Raw genomic sequence first — 20024 nt, 5'->3', positions numbered from 1 at the left:
TCTCACTATCCGTACTTCTACTTTCGGCCATCTTGTTTTCTCTCCATTTTCTCAACTTATATTCTGATTCTTCTCTGTCAAATTGCTAGTAGCTAAAATGCACTCCAGAATTCCCTATGGGCCCTAGGTCCCCTTTTTTGCTACAGTAAAACGGGATCCCTGCTAAGAAAGGGCTAGATATTCATACATCAAAAGAAAAGATATGAGAGGACATTTTGTAGGGTTTGATTCTCTATGATGCTTCACTTCAGTGGCCCCCCGGAGATATCTGGGAATAATCTCTTGTGGGGGACATATTTCTACATATCAAAGTAAAGAATATTGAAGGTCGGAAAGCAGAAGATGCATCGTATCTGAACAACATTAGTTAATGTAATCACAGATTAAACGGTTTCATTTCCGTGTGAGTAATAAGAATCGGAGAAACAGTTGAACAGATTAAAGAGTAGAAGTTGAGGCATACCTGGACAAGAAAAAGAGTATAACAGATAAAGACATACCATTGTCAATAATATCAGTTGGGATCCGAAGCTTTAGTTGCGATATATGAGACTGGAAACCTTGTCCTTCTATCTCTTTATTGTAAAGAACCGATTTTCAAATTGACATTCTACATCGATCCGATAGTATGACTTGTATCCGATCTACGAAAACATCCCACAGTCGACCCTTCATGCCAGCTGACTATAATGACAAGGAACAAGCGGCACGGTAATAAGGTAACATAAGAAAAGAACAGGATAAATTCATACATTCAATTAAGTACAGAGACATTTAACATCTAGGTGGAAATTATTCCTGAACGGTGGCTCTGCTCAAATAGACTCAGGAAACTCAGTCTACTCTTGAGAACGGTCTCAGTCATCGAATGATTTTAGCGCAAGGACCTTCCCTTATTGTAAGTCAACCCGAAGCCAAGAGGATATAAAGGGTCATATGAGTTGTCTCTGGCGTTCATGGGAAGCTGTTCAACACTTTTAAACCATGAAACTGGTAGTCTTCCCTCGAAGTCATAATCTCCGAAGATAACATCTGTAATTCCCTCTCCTTCGCTACCAGGCAACCAAGCAGCGACAAGAGCATCCATCTTTTCCAAGAGTTGGGGCTCTAAAGTTAAGGGCCTTCCAGATATAAGAATCACCAGCGTAGGGAATCTGTCAGCAACTGAGCTTATAACATCAGCTCCATTAAAGGGGATCACAAGTGTTGAATTGTCACCCCTGAATTCCGCATATGGACCTTCACCAACAGCTACGACTGCAAAAGAGATATCTTGGCGTGCTAAGGTCTCTGTTGACGGACATAGCTCATAAATAATTTCTGTATCATCTCCAACAGCCATCTCGATAGCTTCCAAGACAGTTGTGCCTTCACATGTAAATCACTTATTAGTTAAGTGTGTCTGTGCAATCAAGGCGAGAGTATACAATATTAACATGAAAATATACAATCTAAGAATTCCTTGTTCTCTACAAAATTTCAGCATAAGATTTAACTACGTTGTTGAAAAACAATAGAACCTAACTAGGGAGCAGAGGAAAGTTTTCGTTGTTTCTTCACCCCCGAAGAAAACTGTGGGCCAAGACCGTGGGAGCATACAATGATTTAGGAGTAATACATTACCAGATTCCCCATTGACAAGAAGAGAATGTCTCTACTTTGCATTAGTTATTCAAGAAGCAGATTTTCAGTTCAATAACTCAAAACAGAAAACTTATCGAAAACTATCTGTATGAAAGTTAAAATCCAACTGTCCTCGTCTAGTGAAGTTATACATAATGTCACATTAATAATTGATTATAACAATCAACCTATAGCCTTTCAATTATTCAAACGGTGGGCAAATAACATTTCATACCAATTGTGATCCTGCCACTGCGACCATCCCAAGTTGCTGTCCATCCTCCACACTGATATCCAAGATCATCGGCATGTGTTCCAGTAACAAGTATTCTTTTTACTTTTCTATCTAATGGGAGAAAAGGTTTGCTTGGGTCCTTTCCATTCTTCAACATAACCAAGGACTTGCGAACCGCTTCCCGTGCTAGATCTCTATGCAGCTGTACAAAAACATTAACAGTAAAAACTGCATCTCAGGTATCAAACCGATTGGTACAAGGTCCAAAATGCCTCAAATAAGAGTAATATTTTTAAAATAGAATATGCTCAATGAGCAATGCAAAGCATGTGATTTTCTATGAGGTGAATATAAGACACTACGAACTTACCTTGCAACCAACTATGTCTAGCAAGGATCTATCAGAGAAAGGTTGCTCAAAAATACCGGCAACAAACTTCACTCTCAGTATTCTTTCAACAGCATCATCTATCCTGGACATCGGTATCTCCCCATGTTCCACCAGATATACCAAATCCTCCACAAACTGTTCATATCTGAAAGGCACCATCACCTGCATGCCTTGTCAATCAGACAAAATATGTGCAAATCAAGGATTGAAACAAACAAATTGAACTTAAAGTTCAATGTCTACCATGTCAACTCCTGCATTAACAGAAGATGAAATGCAGAAACGATAGTCTGAACCTTCAGGTTCGCAAAGTTTGTCAAGTGCTTCCCAGTCAGAAATCACAAAACCCTGCAGCAGAAAAAAACATTGTTATTTATCTGACATCCCGCCTTTTAATGTTAGAGAAACTACTTTAAAAAAAACCACACAAAATCTGACAGTCACATCTAATTACAATAAAAATGTGCCTCTTTTAATTAATTTGAATTTCACTATATCATTCTAATGTTAGCAAAGTTGCATCAAATTGATCAGTAGGAAGCATATCAAGAGCCCAGAAAGCTAGCAATGAGCAAGCAAAATGTGCAGTGTCACATTTCTTTATAGAATCTATGATTATAACAAAAGCTCTTACAAGGGGTAAAAACATTGAATACCAATAAAATTGTAATTTGCGCAGAAATAGAACTAAGTGGAGAATAGGCTAACAAATACCCATTGTTTACTTGCTCTTTACCTAATAGCGCAATTTTGGGTTCATCTTTCCCACTAAGAAAAAGTAGCATGTTATATGGGTTCTTTACCTTAAATCCTAGCTTATCTTTCAATACTTCTGTCAGGAGAAAACGATCAGCATGTAATTTACTTCCATTCCAGCTGGAATAGGATGCCATAACAGTGGAAACTCCCTGAGAAATACAGTCCAGATATGGTGCCATATGAATCCTCTCTAAGTCCTCGTAAGATGATATGGCATTTCCCTCGTTTAGACCTTTATGTGTACCCCCATCTCCGACAAAATGCTTGGCACATGCAATAGTTTTGCTTCTGGAATAAAAAGAACATGGAATTTTAAAAATAATTTATAATCTTTAAGAGCAAGTTATATCTGACTTAGTAATGGAATACAAAATCAAGGTATGAATATGTTGACAAGAAGGATGAGAACGTGAGTACAATTTATAAATATCTAAGATAATTGAACTATGTGAAAGCATCTTGACATAACTTCAGATACAATTAATACATAGAAAAAAGGAGATGAGTTTTCAGGAAACGATCTCATCAGTGTCTATGTGAATCTCCAGCAAGTATTCTTTTTTCCATTTCTTCTTCCCTCTTGAATTCAGGCAAAGATGCAACATGTTTGATGAAAGATGTATACATGGAAATTTATTAACAGAGACTTCTACTTACCTTCCCATTACAAAAGGGTAGCCCTTTGGGTGTCCTTTGGGTGGCTGCCCCTGCAAGCCTGTCACAACGGTAGTCATATTTCTAACAATTTCAGTGTCTTCACTGAAACTCTCATAGCATCTTCCCCATCTGGGATCTTTGCAAACCTGTCAGAACCCATTTAAGTGAATTGCATGACTAATCCATTTAATTTCATCAGTCTTATTGTAATAACAAACATATGTCCCTCGTGACATACAGCAACACAGGGAGCAAAAGTATAGTGAATGCCACTGGCCCTGACTTCAAGAGCAGTTGCAGCACCAATCCTTTCAGCCAAATCAGCATCTCTGTCACACAGTTCATATAAGATGAGGGGAAATACAGGACTAAAACCGAACTTGTATCTATAAATTAGTAATTTAACTCCACTTTTTCCTTCTGGGTTTCTTTTTTTCTTTCTTTATATCATTCTTTTTAACTGAATGGCAACACAAATATATCAACCACTACAAGGAAATCAAATTAAAGGGACAAAGAGAACATAGAAATAGCCACCAACCAATTGGTGGTTACGCTCTACAAGCTATTAGAATGTGAGCATTCCATTCAAAACCAATTGGCAAGACTTCTATTCTCTGATGTGGGAATCGTATTCTCAACACTCCCCCTCATGTGTAGCGTCACTCCAACCAAATACCTAACACGTAGCCTGCTCTAATCCCATAAGAGTATCCAACGCAAAACCAATTGGCAGTTGGAGAGACCGAAGATCTTTTAAACTGTTATGCAAGGCTTTATTTCTCCGACGTGGGATTCACAATCTCAGTTTGAGTAGCATTATAAATATATGACTAAATTGCTGTTCCAGAAAAGATGAAATCTTGGGTCCATGTTCTTGCCATTCAACTTCCAGTTTGAGTAATGAGTAAGGGTGGAATTTTTTGCCAAATCACCAAACCAACCGTACCATACCAAAGTTGTGCCAAAAAATTTGTATCATTGGTAATGGTACGGTAATGGTATTCAAAACCATTACCAGTGGTATACCGTACCGTACCACTACTATTAATATTATATCATTTATTTATTCATTTCTATATAATTAGGTATTATTATCATTATATATGCACTTTATATTTTTTTCCTAGTCATTTATCCAATCATCTCACCCTCTAACTTCTACTTTCCCAATAAAAAAACCCAAGCCTTCTTACACTGCAACTCTTCATCTTTTCACTCTTCTAGCCACTGACTTCATCTCTGCTGATCCAGTTCCGGTGACTCTCTCTCTCCAGAGTCCATCTCATCTTCTCCTTCATCAAATTGAGATGTCTTTCTCCCTGACTTCGTCTATCAAGTTAATGTTCGTACAATTTTAAAGAATATAGGGATGGAATATAGAAATCTTTATACTATTTTTTTTTAGGGATATTGGTTCTTTCAGCAATTCTTCCATCTATTTACTTCTTGTTTCTTAAATGAATATCTATAAAATTCTTATAATTAAATAAAAAAAAGTTTTAGAAACCCAAAGGAAGTAGCCAAAACACGTTTGGGCCTTGAATTGGGTTGAAAAAAAAAACTCAAATTTTGGCCCAAAACAAAGGGGTAATTACTATTATCATACCATGTCAACCAAACTATTTGGCACGTGGAAATTCGGTATACTGAAAGTTTGTCACGATAATGGTAATAGATTTTATCATACCAAAAATTTGGTATGGTAATTGGTACATGGGTTTTGGTATGGTAATTGTACCAATATCACCCCTAGTAATGAGGAGGGATTCAAAACATAAATGATAAATTTCAATTCTTTTACAACATTTTCTTAGTAACCAAACAAAGCAGCAACAAGAAGTAAAAAATTGGATCAATTACAACTTTGAACTTAAAAACCAGTGAATGAAGCTAACCTGGATGCCCCAAGACCAACATTGTGAGGGAATATGGTGGCACCATATACACTGTTGTTCCCATGAACCGCATCAATCCCATATATCATCGGTATTCCGAGCCGGCTTTCAAGTGCCGACCTCTGAAACCCGTCGACCATATCTGCCCAGTCCTTTGATAAGGCATTCTCAAAGGGCACACTGCCTCCAGCACTGAGTATACTCCCTGCATGATAGAAACGCAGATATTGCCCTCCAGATTCTTTATGAAACGCGTGAAAGAAAGTAAAGACATGCATGTTAAAGTTCAAGCCATGGGGTACCGATTGAGAAGTCTCTGATGGCTTCTGGGGTGGAGACCCGGCGCTCGATTTGGGTCATCTGGCCGGCCTTCTCTCTCAAAGTCATGCGCGGAAGGAGGTCCTTGACTCGAGCTTCAATGGGTTCATTCGGGTTTCTGTATATGCAATTCAAGTCGTTGACTTTGTCCATCTTTGAGCAAGCTTAAGCTCTTCTTCTTCTTCCTTCTTCTTCCTAGCTTCAGCTGAACAGATCAGGTATGCAACTCTGAGTGTTACAAGTAAATTTGACCAATTTTAGCCGGCAGAGTTGCATTGCAGCATATTATTACATAAATTATCATCGCTTGCCTGGAAGCCGGCATATTATTACATAAATTATCATCGCTTGTCTGGAAGCCACCAATTTTCCACTTATGACGCGGATAACAGCATCTCAAATCAATGTACATTTTAAATGTCTTTTTATCTAAAATAGTCTTTCAAATTAACCTAATCCTTGAAATTTGAAATCAGCATTTTGATCTTTAAGATTTGAAACTAATAGAAGTAGTTTTTAAGTTGTCAAACATCAATCATTTTGCTCATTATGTGAAAAGTATCTATTAAATAAAGATAAAATGATAAAAATACTATTAAGTTTGTCATCTATTAAATAAGGATAAAATGACAAAAATACCTTTAATTTTTGTCAATTTAATTTGGCTCCTTGTTTATTAAATTGATGATATTTTTTTCATTATGATTTAACATATTTTTTCACGGAATGACCAAAATGATGGACAAACTCATGAACCACTTATATCAATTTCAAATTTCAAGAGTTAAAATGAGAAGTTATGTCAACTTTAAAGACTATTTTAACTAAAAAAAACTTAAATTTTGCACACAATAGTACGTGACATCGTGTTACATAAAAGTCTTTTTAACTTTTGAGACAATACTCTACATTACTATATTACTACCGACCTTTTGTTGTGTGGAGGATGTCACCAGCCTTCTTGCTTTGTCTAAATCTAACTTTCTTGTGATTGTGGATGTCGCTTACTATATTAAGCTTATTAATCAATTGTTTGTCAACAAATTTTTGGGGGTAACTGGAGCATCTACCATTCATAATTAGTCAATTGTTTGTCAACAAATTTTAGGGATAATTTGCGCATCTACCATTCATAATAGATATTGGCTAGTGATTTTAGCACGCCTTTTTCATACATTGGCGTAATCAAGTTAGCTAACACAATGTACCTCATTAGCACTCAAGCTTGAATTTCTCTCCTGGTATTTTGGACTACATATTAGAATATCTATCCAAAAAGCACGTACACATCTCTTAACCTCTACCCTCCCTCTTGAGGTTTCAAAAAAAGGTTTTTGTTTTACAATGTATAAGTTTTCTTGTGTGATCAAAGATGAGGTATAAATTTATCCGAATTCATCAAAGTAGATACATTTACATTGAATTCTCATAAAAAATGGGGAAGAAAAAAGAAAATTGATATGTTTCAAATATTTGAAACACACAAAGGTTTCCTACTCTAATCGTTTGGAGAACCAAATGAATCTGGTCAACTGTTATTCAACATCATATTATTTTTTTATGCCACAGCGGTTACGCAAATCATTACATTACTTTTTAATATTTTTTTTTTTAAAAAAAGAGGAACAATGGATGACAAGCCACGGTTATTCACCACTTCTACAAACTAACTTCTAATTTGTTCTGGAATCCTTGTCACGACTACTCGATCATCAAATTCATTAGTACCTGTTCAATTTAACAAGTTTTGCGTTTGTTAGTCTCGAAAACACAATGAATATAAGATCCCTCTCTGCAAGCTTTTAGTGAGAACAAAATTAATGTTGTGAAAATGTGAGTTATATTTATAATAATATTTGCTTATATATGAGGTTTGTAGAATAACGAGGTTTGTAAAATGTTTGCTTATTCACCAAGAAGAAGAAAAATATATTTTTCGTGGAATGTATACTTTGCTTACCTTGGTTTCTGTTCGTGATACATTTTCCATATCTTCGGTAAAGTTTTTGTCAAGTTTTGATCTCTTCAACTGGCTTTTTCAATTCTGCAGTAGCCTCAGTAGTTGGTTTCTTTTTAATTCAGGAGCAGCCTCCGTTGCTTTTGTTGCCACATTTACAATTTCTTCAATCGGCTTTTTCACCTCAATAGCTCCCTCATTTGCCTTATGTGCTACATCAGCACCGGCCCTAAGATTTCAGGGCCCTGTGCGAAAGTAAATTGACCTGAATATGCTAAGATCGTAAAATCTTTTCAGTTGTACTAAATTGTAATAGGACTAAGAATTTCATACAAACAACTGATGGTGTGGTGTATTCATGTTTTTCATTAATTTTAAGAGGTCAAGTGTTCGAATACAAAGTTGGGCAATGCCCTGTGCGGTGACACCACTTGCACTCCCTCAGGGCTGGCTTTGTGTAACATTATCAATTTTTTCATTTGAAGAAACTCCAATTGCTTTCTGCAAAATATTTCCACTTTCTTCGGCTGTTTTTTTCAAACTTGCATCAGGTTCCGATGATTTTTGACGTTGCTTTAGCTCGTTTTTTTAAATCTGTAGCAGGCTCTAATGCTTTTTGTGAAGCATCTTCGCTTTCTTTAGCTAGTTTTTTCTATTCTGCTGCAGACTCTATTGATTTTTCCGATCTAAGTCCTATTTCTTCAGCTGGCCTTTTCAGTTCTCTCGAAATCTCTACTTGTTTTTGCGATGTTGCTTCGCTTTCTTTAGCTGTTTGTTTCAATTCTGTCGCAGACTATTAATTTTTCTGATCCAATTCCTATTGCTTTAGCTGACCTTTTAAGTTCTCTCAGAATCTCTACTGTTTTTTGTGATGCTATTTCGCTTTCTTTAGCTGGTTTTTTCAACTCTGTTGTAGACTATTGATTTTTTTGGTCCAGTTCCTGTTTCTTCAGCAGACTTTTTCAGTTCTCTAGGAATCTCTACTGCTTTTGTGATGCAGCAGCAATTCTTTCAGTTTGCCCTTTTAAATTTGTTGGGACCTCTGTTTCTTTTGTCGATACACTCTCGGTTTCTTCAGCAAATTTTTTCATTTCTGTAGCAGCTTCAGTTGCTTTTGTTGGTACACTTTCGGTCTTTTCATCAGTTTCTTTCATTCTTGCGGACGCTTCTGTTTCTGTTTGAGAGACATTTTGAACTTCTTCAGGCGGTTTTTTCAACTCTTTACTATCGTCTGCTGTTTTCCCCAATACATTTTCAAAATTTTCGGCTTGTTTTTTTTTATTCTGCAGCAACCTCTGATGCTTTTTGTGGTAGATTTTCAGTTTCTTTAGCTGGTGGTAATTCTAGCCCAGCCATTGTTGCTTCTTGTAATACATTACCTAATTCTTCAACTGCATGTTTTATTTTTTCTGGAGCCTCTATCATTTTTTGTGATCCACTTTCGATTTCTTCAGATGATTTTTTCGAAGCTACACGAGCCTCCGTTTCTTTTTGTGATGCACTTCCAACTTCTTCAGCCGACTTTTTCAGTTCTACAGTAGCCTCAGTTGCTCTTTGTGATTCACTCCCAACTTTAACTGGTTTTTCCACTTCTACAGCTACCCCAATTGAAACGTTTCCATTTTCCTCTGCTGGGCTTTTCAACTCTGCAACTACCTCTATTTTTTTTCTTGGTACATTTTCAACTTTTTTAGATAAATCTCCTGATTCTGTGGCTGCCTTTGATGCTTTTTGCGATACGCTTTCAATTTCTTCAGCCGGTTTTTTCAGTTCTGTAGGAGTCTTGCTTGCTTTTTGTGATACATTTTCAATTTCTTCGAATGGATGCTTCAATATTGCAGGAGCCTCACTTGCTTTCTGTGATATTATTCCAACTTCTTCAGATGGTATTTTTAGTACCACCGGAGCCTCTGTTGCCTTACATAACACACTTCCAATTTCTTCAGCTGGTTTTTTCACCTTTGCAGTTGCCTCGACTTCTTTTGTTGATACACTTCCAATTTCATCACCCTGTTTTTTCAATTCTGAAGCTGCTTCTATTGTTTTTTGCGATATATTTCCTGTTTGTTCTGCTGGTTTCGTTATTTCTGCTTCAACCTTTGTTGTCTTTGCCGATGCATCTTCAATTTTCTCAATTGGTATTTTTGACCGTGCGGCAGTTTCTGTTGCCTTTTGTGATACATTTGACGCTGCTTTTACTGATTGCTTCAGTTCTGCATCAACCTTTGTAGTTTTTTCTGGTACCTCTTTGATTGCTTCGCCTGGTTTTATCAATTTTGTAGGAGCCACAGTTGCTTTTTGTGTTGCACTCTCAATTTCTTCTATCGGTTTTTTAGGTTCTACTGTAGGCTGTGTTGCTTTCTGTGATACACTTTCTATTTCTTCAGCTGGTTTTTTCAACTCTACAGTTTCTGCTGCCTTTTTTGATACGTTTACAATTTCTTCAGCCGGAATTTTCATCTCAGCAGCAACCTCTCTCGCTTTTTGTGACATGCTCTCAATTTCTTCTGCAGACTTTTTTAATTCTAAAATAGTCTCGGTTGCTTGTTGCGAAAAGTTTCCTGTTTCTTCAGTTGGTTTTTTCAGTTCGGCAGCAGCTTCTTTTGCTTTTCCCGATATTTTTTCAATTTCCGCAGCTTGTTTTTTTAATTCTGAAGCAGCTTCTCTTGTTTTTTGTGATAGATCTCCAATTTCTTCAGCTTGTTCAGTCAGTATGATGTTGGCTTCCTCGGATTTTTCTGTAGGCTTACATTGTTCCTGTTATGTGAAATGTAAGTATTAGTCAAACCTTACAATTTTGATTCCGAAAATCATGAGAGAACATTTTACTAGAGAAACAAAAAGTATAAAATTTGATTGAAAGTATGTATCTTTAGTTGCTAGGAGTTACAAACCTGTGATTTTTTTGAATAACTCGTATTTGAACGGTCACTTATTGATTCCTCAACAGGTTGCACTGCAGTTTGAGGTGTCAAAAATGTGCTGTCATGTGGCTTCATTGTGGATGAATCGCTTTTCACCTTGCCTCCCACCTTAGATTCTGAGACACCAATGTGTCTTTCGGGGTTGGAATTTGATGATGAAGCTTGATCCCTTGGGATATCTTCTAGTAACACAGATGTCAGAGATGATGATGATGATAAATAATTGGATTCAACAACAACGTCTTCATTCACCAGATCTTTCTGCACAACTGATGGAATACGATCACTATAAACTCTGCTTTCTGCAGTACGTTGGTCATCCTTTCTGCCTTGAATTGGGTTTGAGTTCGTTTTTGCATCCAGTTCTTTTTCGTCTTCATTTTCAGTTTCCTGTTGAAAATTTCCCTCAGTATAATTTGAATTCTTATTGTCCTTGATTAGTTGCTTAGTGTCCAAGGAAACATCGCGTTTATCAGAATTCGCAAAAATTTCCTCTGAATGCCTACTGGATGCTAAAATAGTCACCTCCTTTGGCTTTGACGACTCTCCCCCAGTCTCTTGCTTAATCAATATCTGGTCTCCACCATCTCTGTCTGCATTTGTCCTCTCATCTTTCAAATTAGTGGCATTGATTGCTGGCGTATTCACCTTCTTTGTCGTCTTATCGAGGGGATTCAATGATTCCTGTTCAATATATATATCCAAGAAGTTCAGAGAGAAAGTATGGACAATTTTATGTATATATCATGTATAAAATAGTTTACAAGATCAACCATAAATAGGAGAGGAATACAAGAAAGAAAGTGGAGGAATGGTGCGGACAGGGATGGCAGCTCAGCAAGCATGAGTGAAGACCTGACCTCCACTATCTCTAACTTAAACTAATACCTAGCTTTACATGATGAGGGAATATTGCTCTTAAATAAGCCTAAAGTAAACAAACAAGCAGCTAACCCTAGCCGAAAGTAAGATGACAATGAGTTGTTATCCATCACCAACTAAACAATGACAACTAGACAAACCCTACCACCAATAATAATAGATACTTCAATACTCCCCCTCAAGCTGGATCGAGAGTTCTTCTGGATCCAAGCTTGAAGAGAAGACGATCAAGTTGTGCAGAAGGCAGAAGCTTGGTGAACACATCGGCAAGTTGATCACTGAACGAACAAATACAGTTTGTAATAGCTTGGACTGAACTTGGTTGCGAACGAAATGACAGTCAACCTCGATGTGCTTTGTGCGTTCATGGAAGACGGGGTTGGCAGCAATATGCATTGCTGCTTGATTGTCACAATGAAGAAGAATTGGTTTGGAGGAGATGATTTCAAGATCACGTAGCAACCTCTTTAGCCAAATTAGTTCGCATGCAGTCGATGCCATTGCACGGTACTCAGCTTCTGCGCTTGACCGAGCTACAACAAATTGCTTTTTGCTCTTCCACGTAACGAGGTTACCACCAACAAGAGTGCAGTAACCAGTTGTGGATTTGCGATCAAGGACATTGCCTGCCCAATCAGAGTCTGTGTATCCTTCAATGGTGAAGTGTCCGTTGTTTTGCATGAAAATCCCAGTAGATATTGAGCTTTTCAAGTATCGAAGGATCCTTTTAACTAGTTGCAAATGATGAGATGAGGGAGAATGCATGAACTGGCTGACAAAGCTAACAGCATAAGCAATGTCAGGTCGGGTTATAGTCAAATAGATAAGTTTTCCTACCAACCTTTGATACTCCGATGCATTTTCAAGCTGGATGCCTGAGGTTTCATCCTTGAAATTTGTTGGTAGTGGTGTTTTGGCAGGCTTGCAATGCATCATATTTGCTTCTTCTAAAAGATCTAGAACGTACTTTTGTTGATTTAGAAACAAACCAGTTGGAGATTGATCCATTTCGATTCCAAGAAAGTATCGAAGTCTGCCAAGATCTTTGATTTTGAAGGTTGAATGTAATGTGGCTTTGAGAGTAGTTATTTCTTCTGGATTATCTCCCGTGACAATAAGATCATCAACATAAACAAGTACCACCAATCTTCCATGCGTACCAATCCTAGTGAACATTGAAGAATCTGCATTGCTTCGTTTAAAGCCGGATGACATAAGGACAGAACTAAGTTTTGAGTACCAAGCCCTTGGAGATTGCTTGAGACCGTAAATAGCCTTGTGAAGCTTGCAGGCTATTCCTTGTTCCTTCTCTCGTTCATGACCAGGTGGTAGTCGCATGTATACCTCTTCTTCTAACTCTCCATGTAGGAAGGCATTTTTTACATCCATTTGATGTAGAGACCAGTTTGAATTGATAGCCACCGAAAGAAGCACTCTAACTGTGTTCATCTTTGCCACAGGGGCAAAGGTTTCTTTGTAATCTACTCCGAAGGTTTGTGTGAAGCCCCTTGCAACTAACCTTGCCTTGTGCCGCTCTATGTTTCCATTTGAGTGAAATTTGGTCTTATAAATCCATCTTGCCCCAACCACACGTTGACCTTTTGGCAGAGAAACAATGCTCCAAGTTTGATTTTCATCAAGTGCCTTCAGTTCTTCAAGCATGGCTTGCCTCCATACAGGAGATTGGTGTGCCTCTTCGAAGGATCGAGGCTCAGAATTTTGGGATAACTTGGTCACAAAGACAGCATGAGATGGAGAGCTCTTGCTATGAAAAACCATTTGTCCAATAGGATGTCTAGGCGTGTAGATTTCAAAATCATCAAGCCTGGCTGGAGGTTGTCTGTTTCGAGAAGGATTCCTTCGTGGAGGAGGAGGTTGTTCAAGTTGAGGCTCTCTCCTTTCGAGAATGACTTCTTCATTATCTGCTTCCATACTTTTAGGAGCTGGCTCTATCTCAACAGCTTCATTTTGCGGTGTTGACAGCCTTGTATCATCAAGGAAGAGAGGGGTAGGAAACACTTCATATGAGAGCTCCCCCTGAGGTTCATCATCATGCATTTGAAAGAATGAGTGAGTTTCATCAAAACACACATCCCTGGATACACATACCTTTCTGGTCTTAGAGTCGTAGCATTTGTATCCATTTTGGGAAGTTGAGTAACCTACGAATGCACATTTGATAGCCCTTGGATCAAGTTTATCTCGGTGAATAGTTTGAATGTGCACATAGCATACACATCCAAACACACGGAGATGACTTATGTCAATTTCTCTCCCCTTAAGAATTTGGTAAGGAGATTTGAACTTCAAGATTCTACTAGGAAGGCGATTGATGATGTATGCAGCGGTTTGTATAGCTTGAGACCAGAACTTCTTTGGAACTTTTGCTTGTAACATTAGTGATCGTGTTTTTTCAAGCAAATCTCGGTTCTTTCTTTCTGAAATGCCATTTTGTTGTGGCGTTCCTACACAACTTGTTTGTTGCAAAATTCCATGCTCACTTAAGTAAGTTGTCATGATTTTGGAAGTGTACTCAGACCCATTATCAGACCTTAAGATGCCAATTTTAGAGTTAAAATGATTTTGAATTAATTTATGAAAATTTTTGAAACACTGGAAAGCTTCATGCTTGAATTTAAGTAAGTACACAAAAGTAGTTCTAGAGAAATCATCAATGAACGATATGTAAAATCTGTAACCATCAAAGGACTCTAAGGTGGCAGGTCCCCAAATGTCAGAATGGACTATTTCAAAGGTTTTGGTAGCTCTAGAGAGAGAGTAGGGAAAGGGTAACCTGGTGAACTTAGATTTTTGACAAACTTCACAATCTGGAATCACTTTACAGAAACTAGGAAAAAGAAAAGACATAACATGTGAAGAAGGGTGAGCTAATCTCATGTGCCACAGCTGCTCCTTGTTTACAGTGCTTGAGTTTACGTAGAAACTTTTTGGGAAATTTGAAGAGAATTTGACATAGTACAGTCCATTGAGGAAGAACCCTTTACCAATCGTTTCCTTCGAAACTTGGTCCTGGAAAATCACATAGTGAGTTGAAAAAATTGCAAGACAATTTAGCAAATGTGTTATTTTTCCTACTGACAATAGTTTGAAAGGAAAAGAAGGGACATGCATGACAAGGGATTCTTTTTGACTCGAGAAGATTTTGAGTTTCCCTCTGCCTACTATACGAACTTTGGTGCCATTAGCTACGGAGACAAAAGAAGGAGTGGAAAAGTTTTGAAAATCATTTAGTAAAGATGCATCGTTAGTCATGTGATCTGAAGCTCCTGAGTCAACTATCCAAAAATCACAACTACTACTAAGATCCAAAGCAGTGGAGATAGTTGCAATAATACCTGGCATGTCATTTTGTGACACTGAGTTTGATTGTTCGAGGAAGCCAGCAAACTTGCCGAGCATGGCTGAAGGAGTTTCATGATTTGTTGCTCCTTGTTTCTGTTGCAAGAAGTTAGCGAATTCATTTATGAGAGCAATGGGACTAGAGGAAAAGTTTATCACATTATTGGAGACATTGTCGCAAACAAGATTTCCTCTAGGAGTGTAGGCAGGCTTCATTTGGTTTCTTGGTGCTCTTCCATCGTCATTGAACTTAGGTTTAAGTTCTGGATAAAGAATCCAGCACTTCTCTTTTATGTGTCCAATACCTGTACGACCTATCTTCACACAGTGAGAACACTTTAAGTCTGGTCGTTTTCCCTTGTATGGTCTGGAGAAGGTGAAGGCTCTTACTTCTGATGGCCTAAAATTTGATTCTCCAACAACCATGTCTGCGTTCATGACCTTCTTTCTTACTTCTTCACGTTGAATAACGTTGCAGACCATCTGTAAAGTGGGAAGTTCAGGTGTCATTAAGAGATGGTTTCTAAGGTCTTCATAATCTGGTCCAATGTTGGCAAGCAACTGGAACACTTTATCTTCTTCAGCACGCTTTAAAAGAATGGTTGTGTCCGTGGTATGAGGTCTGTAGAGATCCAATTCATTCCATTTGGCCTTCAAGTTGCCAAGATGTTGAACAAAAGAGAGATTTCCCTGTTGTAATTCCGTAAGATCTTTCTTCAGTTGAAAGACTCGCGCAGCATTGTTTAGATCTCCATACATGTCTCGTACGGAATTCCAAAGTTGGTGAGATGATACTGAGTAGCTGGAAATCTCAGCCATCTTTGGTTCCATAGAGTTTAACAGCCAAGACATGATAAGTTGATCTTGGGATACCCATGCTGCATAATCCGGTGCAATTGTTTCGGGGATGATGTCATCCTTTTGAATGAATGGGAGCTTTCCACGTCCTCCAAGAGCGAGAGAAATAGCTCGTGACCAGGGCAGGTAGTTGAATTCGTTTAGAAGCACAGAGCTCAAACGTTGAATTGGATTGGTATCCATGGTTTCGTTTTTTGAAGTTTTTTTTGCTGGTATGGCCATAATGGCTCAACTGGTTTGGATTTGGTGGGTTTTTCGGAAGAACACAGAAGCAGGTCCAAGAGGAATCACTGCTCTGATACCATATGGACAATTTTATGTATATATCATGTATAAAATAGTTTACAAGATCAACCATAAATAGGAGAGGAATACAAGAAAGAAAGTGGAGGAATGGTGCGGACAGGGATGGCAGCTCAGCAAGCATGAGTGAAGACCTGATCTCCACTATCTCTAACTTAAACTAATACCTAGCTTTACATGATGAGGGAATATTGCTCTTAAATAAGCCTAAAGTAAACAAACAAGCAGCTAACCCTAGCCGAAAGTAAGATGACAATGAGTTGTTATCCATCACCAACTAAACAATGACAACTAGACAAACCCTACCACCAATAATAATAGATACTTCAATAGAAAGCAATAGATTTCTGCATATAAAACATTAATTGAAAGTTTTTTGGCAGATAGATTAGAAGTATATTTTTTTACAATACGATATTTTCTCAGAGTATTCGAGAATGGGACTCAAACTTGGGTGATTTATATTGGTTGAAATTTGAACTACTCATTGCTTGAATTCTATTAGAATTCTTCAACCACATTGCAACATAAAATAATTTACCTCTGGTTTTGCAGAAGAATGAGTCACCGAGTTTTCATTTGATTTCGTTGTTTCGTCTTGGTTTTCAAGTGAAAGTACAGTGCATGAGCTGGAAGTCCTTAGCTTTCCAACTTTTTCGACCGCTTGCCTGACATCGTCATAGCTGTTTCCATTATAACCCATTGAATGGGTTTGGATGTCTCCATATAAGTCTGTTATAGAAGATGACAACGAGCACACATCATCTAGTTCATCTAGGTGCTGCTGCATATGCATTGATGATGATTCAGAAGAATCCTTTATGTTCTTATTGTTACCCGAAAATCTTATACTTGCAAGGTATTTCTCGCTGAGTCCACATGCGTCCCAAAGTTTTGATTCATTTTCTTCTGTTCTTGATGATTGAGACGATGCTGTCCACACGTACTCTTTTTCAAAGTTTCCATCCAACGTCTCAGATTCCTTATCTGAAGGTGAATTGGCCGCGTTATCTGTCAGCGAAGGTGAACCAGCCTCTGAAACCTCCACCTGCAAATCAGAAGCTATAGAGTATGTAGGAGTATGACAAGTGCCCCTTTCAGAATAAAACAAGCGTTCTTCTAATCCACTCCTTTTGTTAGCAGACGGGCTAGAATCATACAACAACTCCTTCACAGATTTGCTCATAGGAATCGAACAATTTAGGGGTTTTGGTGGAAAATGCCTCACTTTTGATCCTGCATTTTGTGAGGGCCCAGGTCTAGTAGAATGAAAGCTCTGTTCATCGTCTTCAGAATATGATGTTGAGCTTGACTCATCGTTACTGTCATCAGCGTGTGACTCCATCTCTACACTTCTACTTTCCATCTTGTTCGTTGCTTTTGTGTCAGTCACCCTCTGAGTTTCGCTTTTTCCTTCATCTTTCGGTTTCACTGAACTTATTGCCGGAATGGGGGATTCAATAAGATGGGACTCGGTTCTGCTTTCAGCGGTATCAGCATTGCTGCCAATGTCGGACATGTTGTTGCGTGCCTTTGACAGCAGAGCTTCAATAACTTCGTCATGCTTACCCGACAACATTCTTTCGATATGCTTATCATGAGCTCCTGTCTCTACAGAAGAAAAAGAAATATGGATGCATTTAAGACTTACGAATCATAACTTGAACTACAAGCAACAAAAAACTTTCTAAAGCGGGAAACACGAAAAGTTCGTCTCACCTGATAGGTTTTTAAACCCGGAAAACCCCAATCCATCCAATGATTTTCTCTTGGGTTCCAATGGATATGAAGCAGCTCCCGAAGAGAAGCTCTCGTGCCGGCAAAATAACATTTCCTTCTGGTGAACAGTCGTGAATTCTTGTTGGAAACTATCCACCATAAGGTTCGGTTTCTCTTCATGTGGATCGTACGGAAGATCAAATGGATTTTGCATTGGTAACAAAATGGAAGGGGCTGAACCAGGTGTGTCCAGACTGCTTGAAAATAATTTCGCGTAATCAAATCGGGTGTTTTTTTCAACAAAAATTGGAGCAATCTGGCCTGGTATGATAGTATCCAGGTCAAGTAGACCTTTCTCAACTTGCATTTTGAATAACTTTCTTGCTCTTCTCCTGGCAATCAAACTTTCCAGCCTTTTGTTCCTTTCCATCTCCGAAAGCCCGAGATCCATAAGATTCCTTTGATCATCATCTGTCCACTGCACCGCCTTGTTCCCATCCTCTTGCATCTCTTCTCCATTAGTTCCACCACCTTTAGATTTGTCAGGCTGCTCGTCCGAGTCATCAGAAGATAACAGTTGAGATTCTGAAATGTCGGACTCTAGGACCGAATGGTGTTGCTTAACAAGAGCCTGAATATTTTCTTCTGCTGATGCTTTCGCCGTGGAGCTCTCTCCCTTATCAAAAGAACATTTCATTTTCTCCTCCGTGACTGCTTTCTTGCTTCTGTCAATCAATGCAGTTCCACCAATCAAACTATCTTTCGGAGTTTTGGATATAGAAATGCCTTTTCCTACATTGTAATAATCTTGCCCACTCGCTTCTATGCACCTTCTCGAGACATTTGTTCGTCTGCTTTTCTGTTTCATTAAGGTGCACCCATCTCGGTTGACAACACCATCACCTCCAACAGGATGGTCGGGTTTTTTACACGAAACTTGATCATTAGTACTTCGTTTTTCATTTCGTTTGGCCTCTTCTAAGATAGCGAGTCCTCCGGAAGTGTAAAATAATCTAACAAGAACAACAATGCAGACCAGAAATGGAAACCAGAAGACGAAAATATTGAAAAATACATAAAAGAGGTAGAAGAACAACAAAGTGGCTGAAATAAATGGATGCCTACGTACACATAGGCTACTAGTTTTCATGGAAAGTTTAAGCAATCTCCATACACAAACTAGTAAAGTCTCTGCTCCAACAGACATATCTACCTCTTTGAACAATCTCGAAAAATACAGAACCCGAAAAAATTACCAAACTAAGCGAACAATTGCTACATTAAAACCTAGCACAATTTGAGCAGTACTAGGACTAGAAATGGAGAAATGTACATTTACGCAGTTCTCGGACTAGAAACAGAGGAACGAAAGCAAACCCGCATTTTAAAAATTGTCGAAAATCGGGTTTTGAAGAAGGAAAACAAGACTAAGAACTTTTGAGATGGATGACGATTTCGATACAATAAAACCTTGTAAAACCGTAAGAAAATGTGAGGCAGAAAGGAAGAGCAAATGAGGGACGAAGAGGGGTCAAATTTGTTGCCTACGAAAAAGGATGAAAGTATCTCACAATCTTTTGCTTTGTGTGTATGTTTCTCTGCAGCTCCTCCGGATTTAGCAAACTTGTTTTTCTCTTGGCTCCTAGTTTTTGTAAGACGATCCTTCGTTTCAGGACATTAGTCCAAGCGTCCATCGCACAAACCTCGGCAGGACGAAATAGAAAACAGGTGGCGGTCGTTATTTGACTCTTTGCATTACTCATAGTCAAGGCCCAATCCTTGCATACACGTGTCGTCGAAACTAACATCAGGGTGCATATTCTCGTTAAATAAATTTTTAATCGAGTTGTTCACAACTTTATGAGCAAAACATACTAAAACTCAAACTCAAATATTTCTATTGAGTCAAACTTGAACTGATTTGTTTTTATTCCTAACCGATGAGCCAAGTTTGTGCCAAGTTGATATGAACTCGAGCCGTATTAATCCGCTTTACAACCCTCATGTGTTGCGAGGTACTATTCAAATGTAGCATAAATGCGGTTAGACCATTATCAATCTAAATGTGTGTAATTATTAAACGTAATACAAAGATTCTAAAAGACATTAGAAGCTAGTCGGGTAGCGCCTTAGGGTCTAG

General features: G+C 38.2%; 2 protein-coding genes across 2 annotated transcripts; both read right to left on the bottom strand.

The window, feature by feature from the left end:
* Positions 1-547: 547 nt before the first annotated feature.
* Positions 548-6287, bottom strand: LOC137743504 (uncharacterized). The gene is made up of 9 exons (XM_068483408.2): positions 5866-6287; positions 5564-5768; positions 3904-3994; positions 3666-3811; positions 3053-3296; positions 2493-2597; positions 2229-2411; positions 1859-2060; positions 548-1368 (listed from the first exon to the last, which is right to left on the bottom strand). The coding sequence occupies exons 1-9, from the start codon at positions 6032-6034 to the stop codon at positions 875-877; spliced, it is 1839 nt and encodes a 612-aa protein (XP_068339509.2). The 5' UTR covers positions 6035-6287; the 3' UTR covers positions 548-874.
* A 2712-nt stretch (positions 6288-8999) lies between these two features.
* Positions 9000-19439, bottom strand: LOC148692740 (dentin sialophosphoprotein). Its single transcript, XM_088679398.1, has 4 exons — positions 17885-19439; positions 16707-17776; positions 10733-11446; positions 9000-10595 (listed from the first exon to the last, which is right to left on the bottom strand). The coding sequence occupies exons 1-4, from the start codon at positions 19089-19091 to the stop codon at positions 9117-9119; spliced, it is 4470 nt and encodes a 1489-aa protein (XP_088535524.1). The 5' UTR covers positions 19092-19439; the 3' UTR covers positions 9000-9116.
* Between the last annotated feature and the right edge of the window lie 585 nt (positions 19440-20024).

The sequence above is a fragment of the Pyrus communis genome, chromosome 11 (assembly GCF_041283825.1).
Source record: "Pyrus communis isolate YQ-2024b chromosome 11, ASM4128382v1, whole genome shotgun sequence".
Taxonomy (NCBI): Eukaryota; Viridiplantae; Streptophyta; class Magnoliopsida; order Rosales; family Rosaceae; genus Pyrus; species Pyrus communis.
The sequence above is the reverse complement of the archived record's forward strand: the minus strand, read 5'-3'. Positions and strand labels throughout refer to the sequence as shown.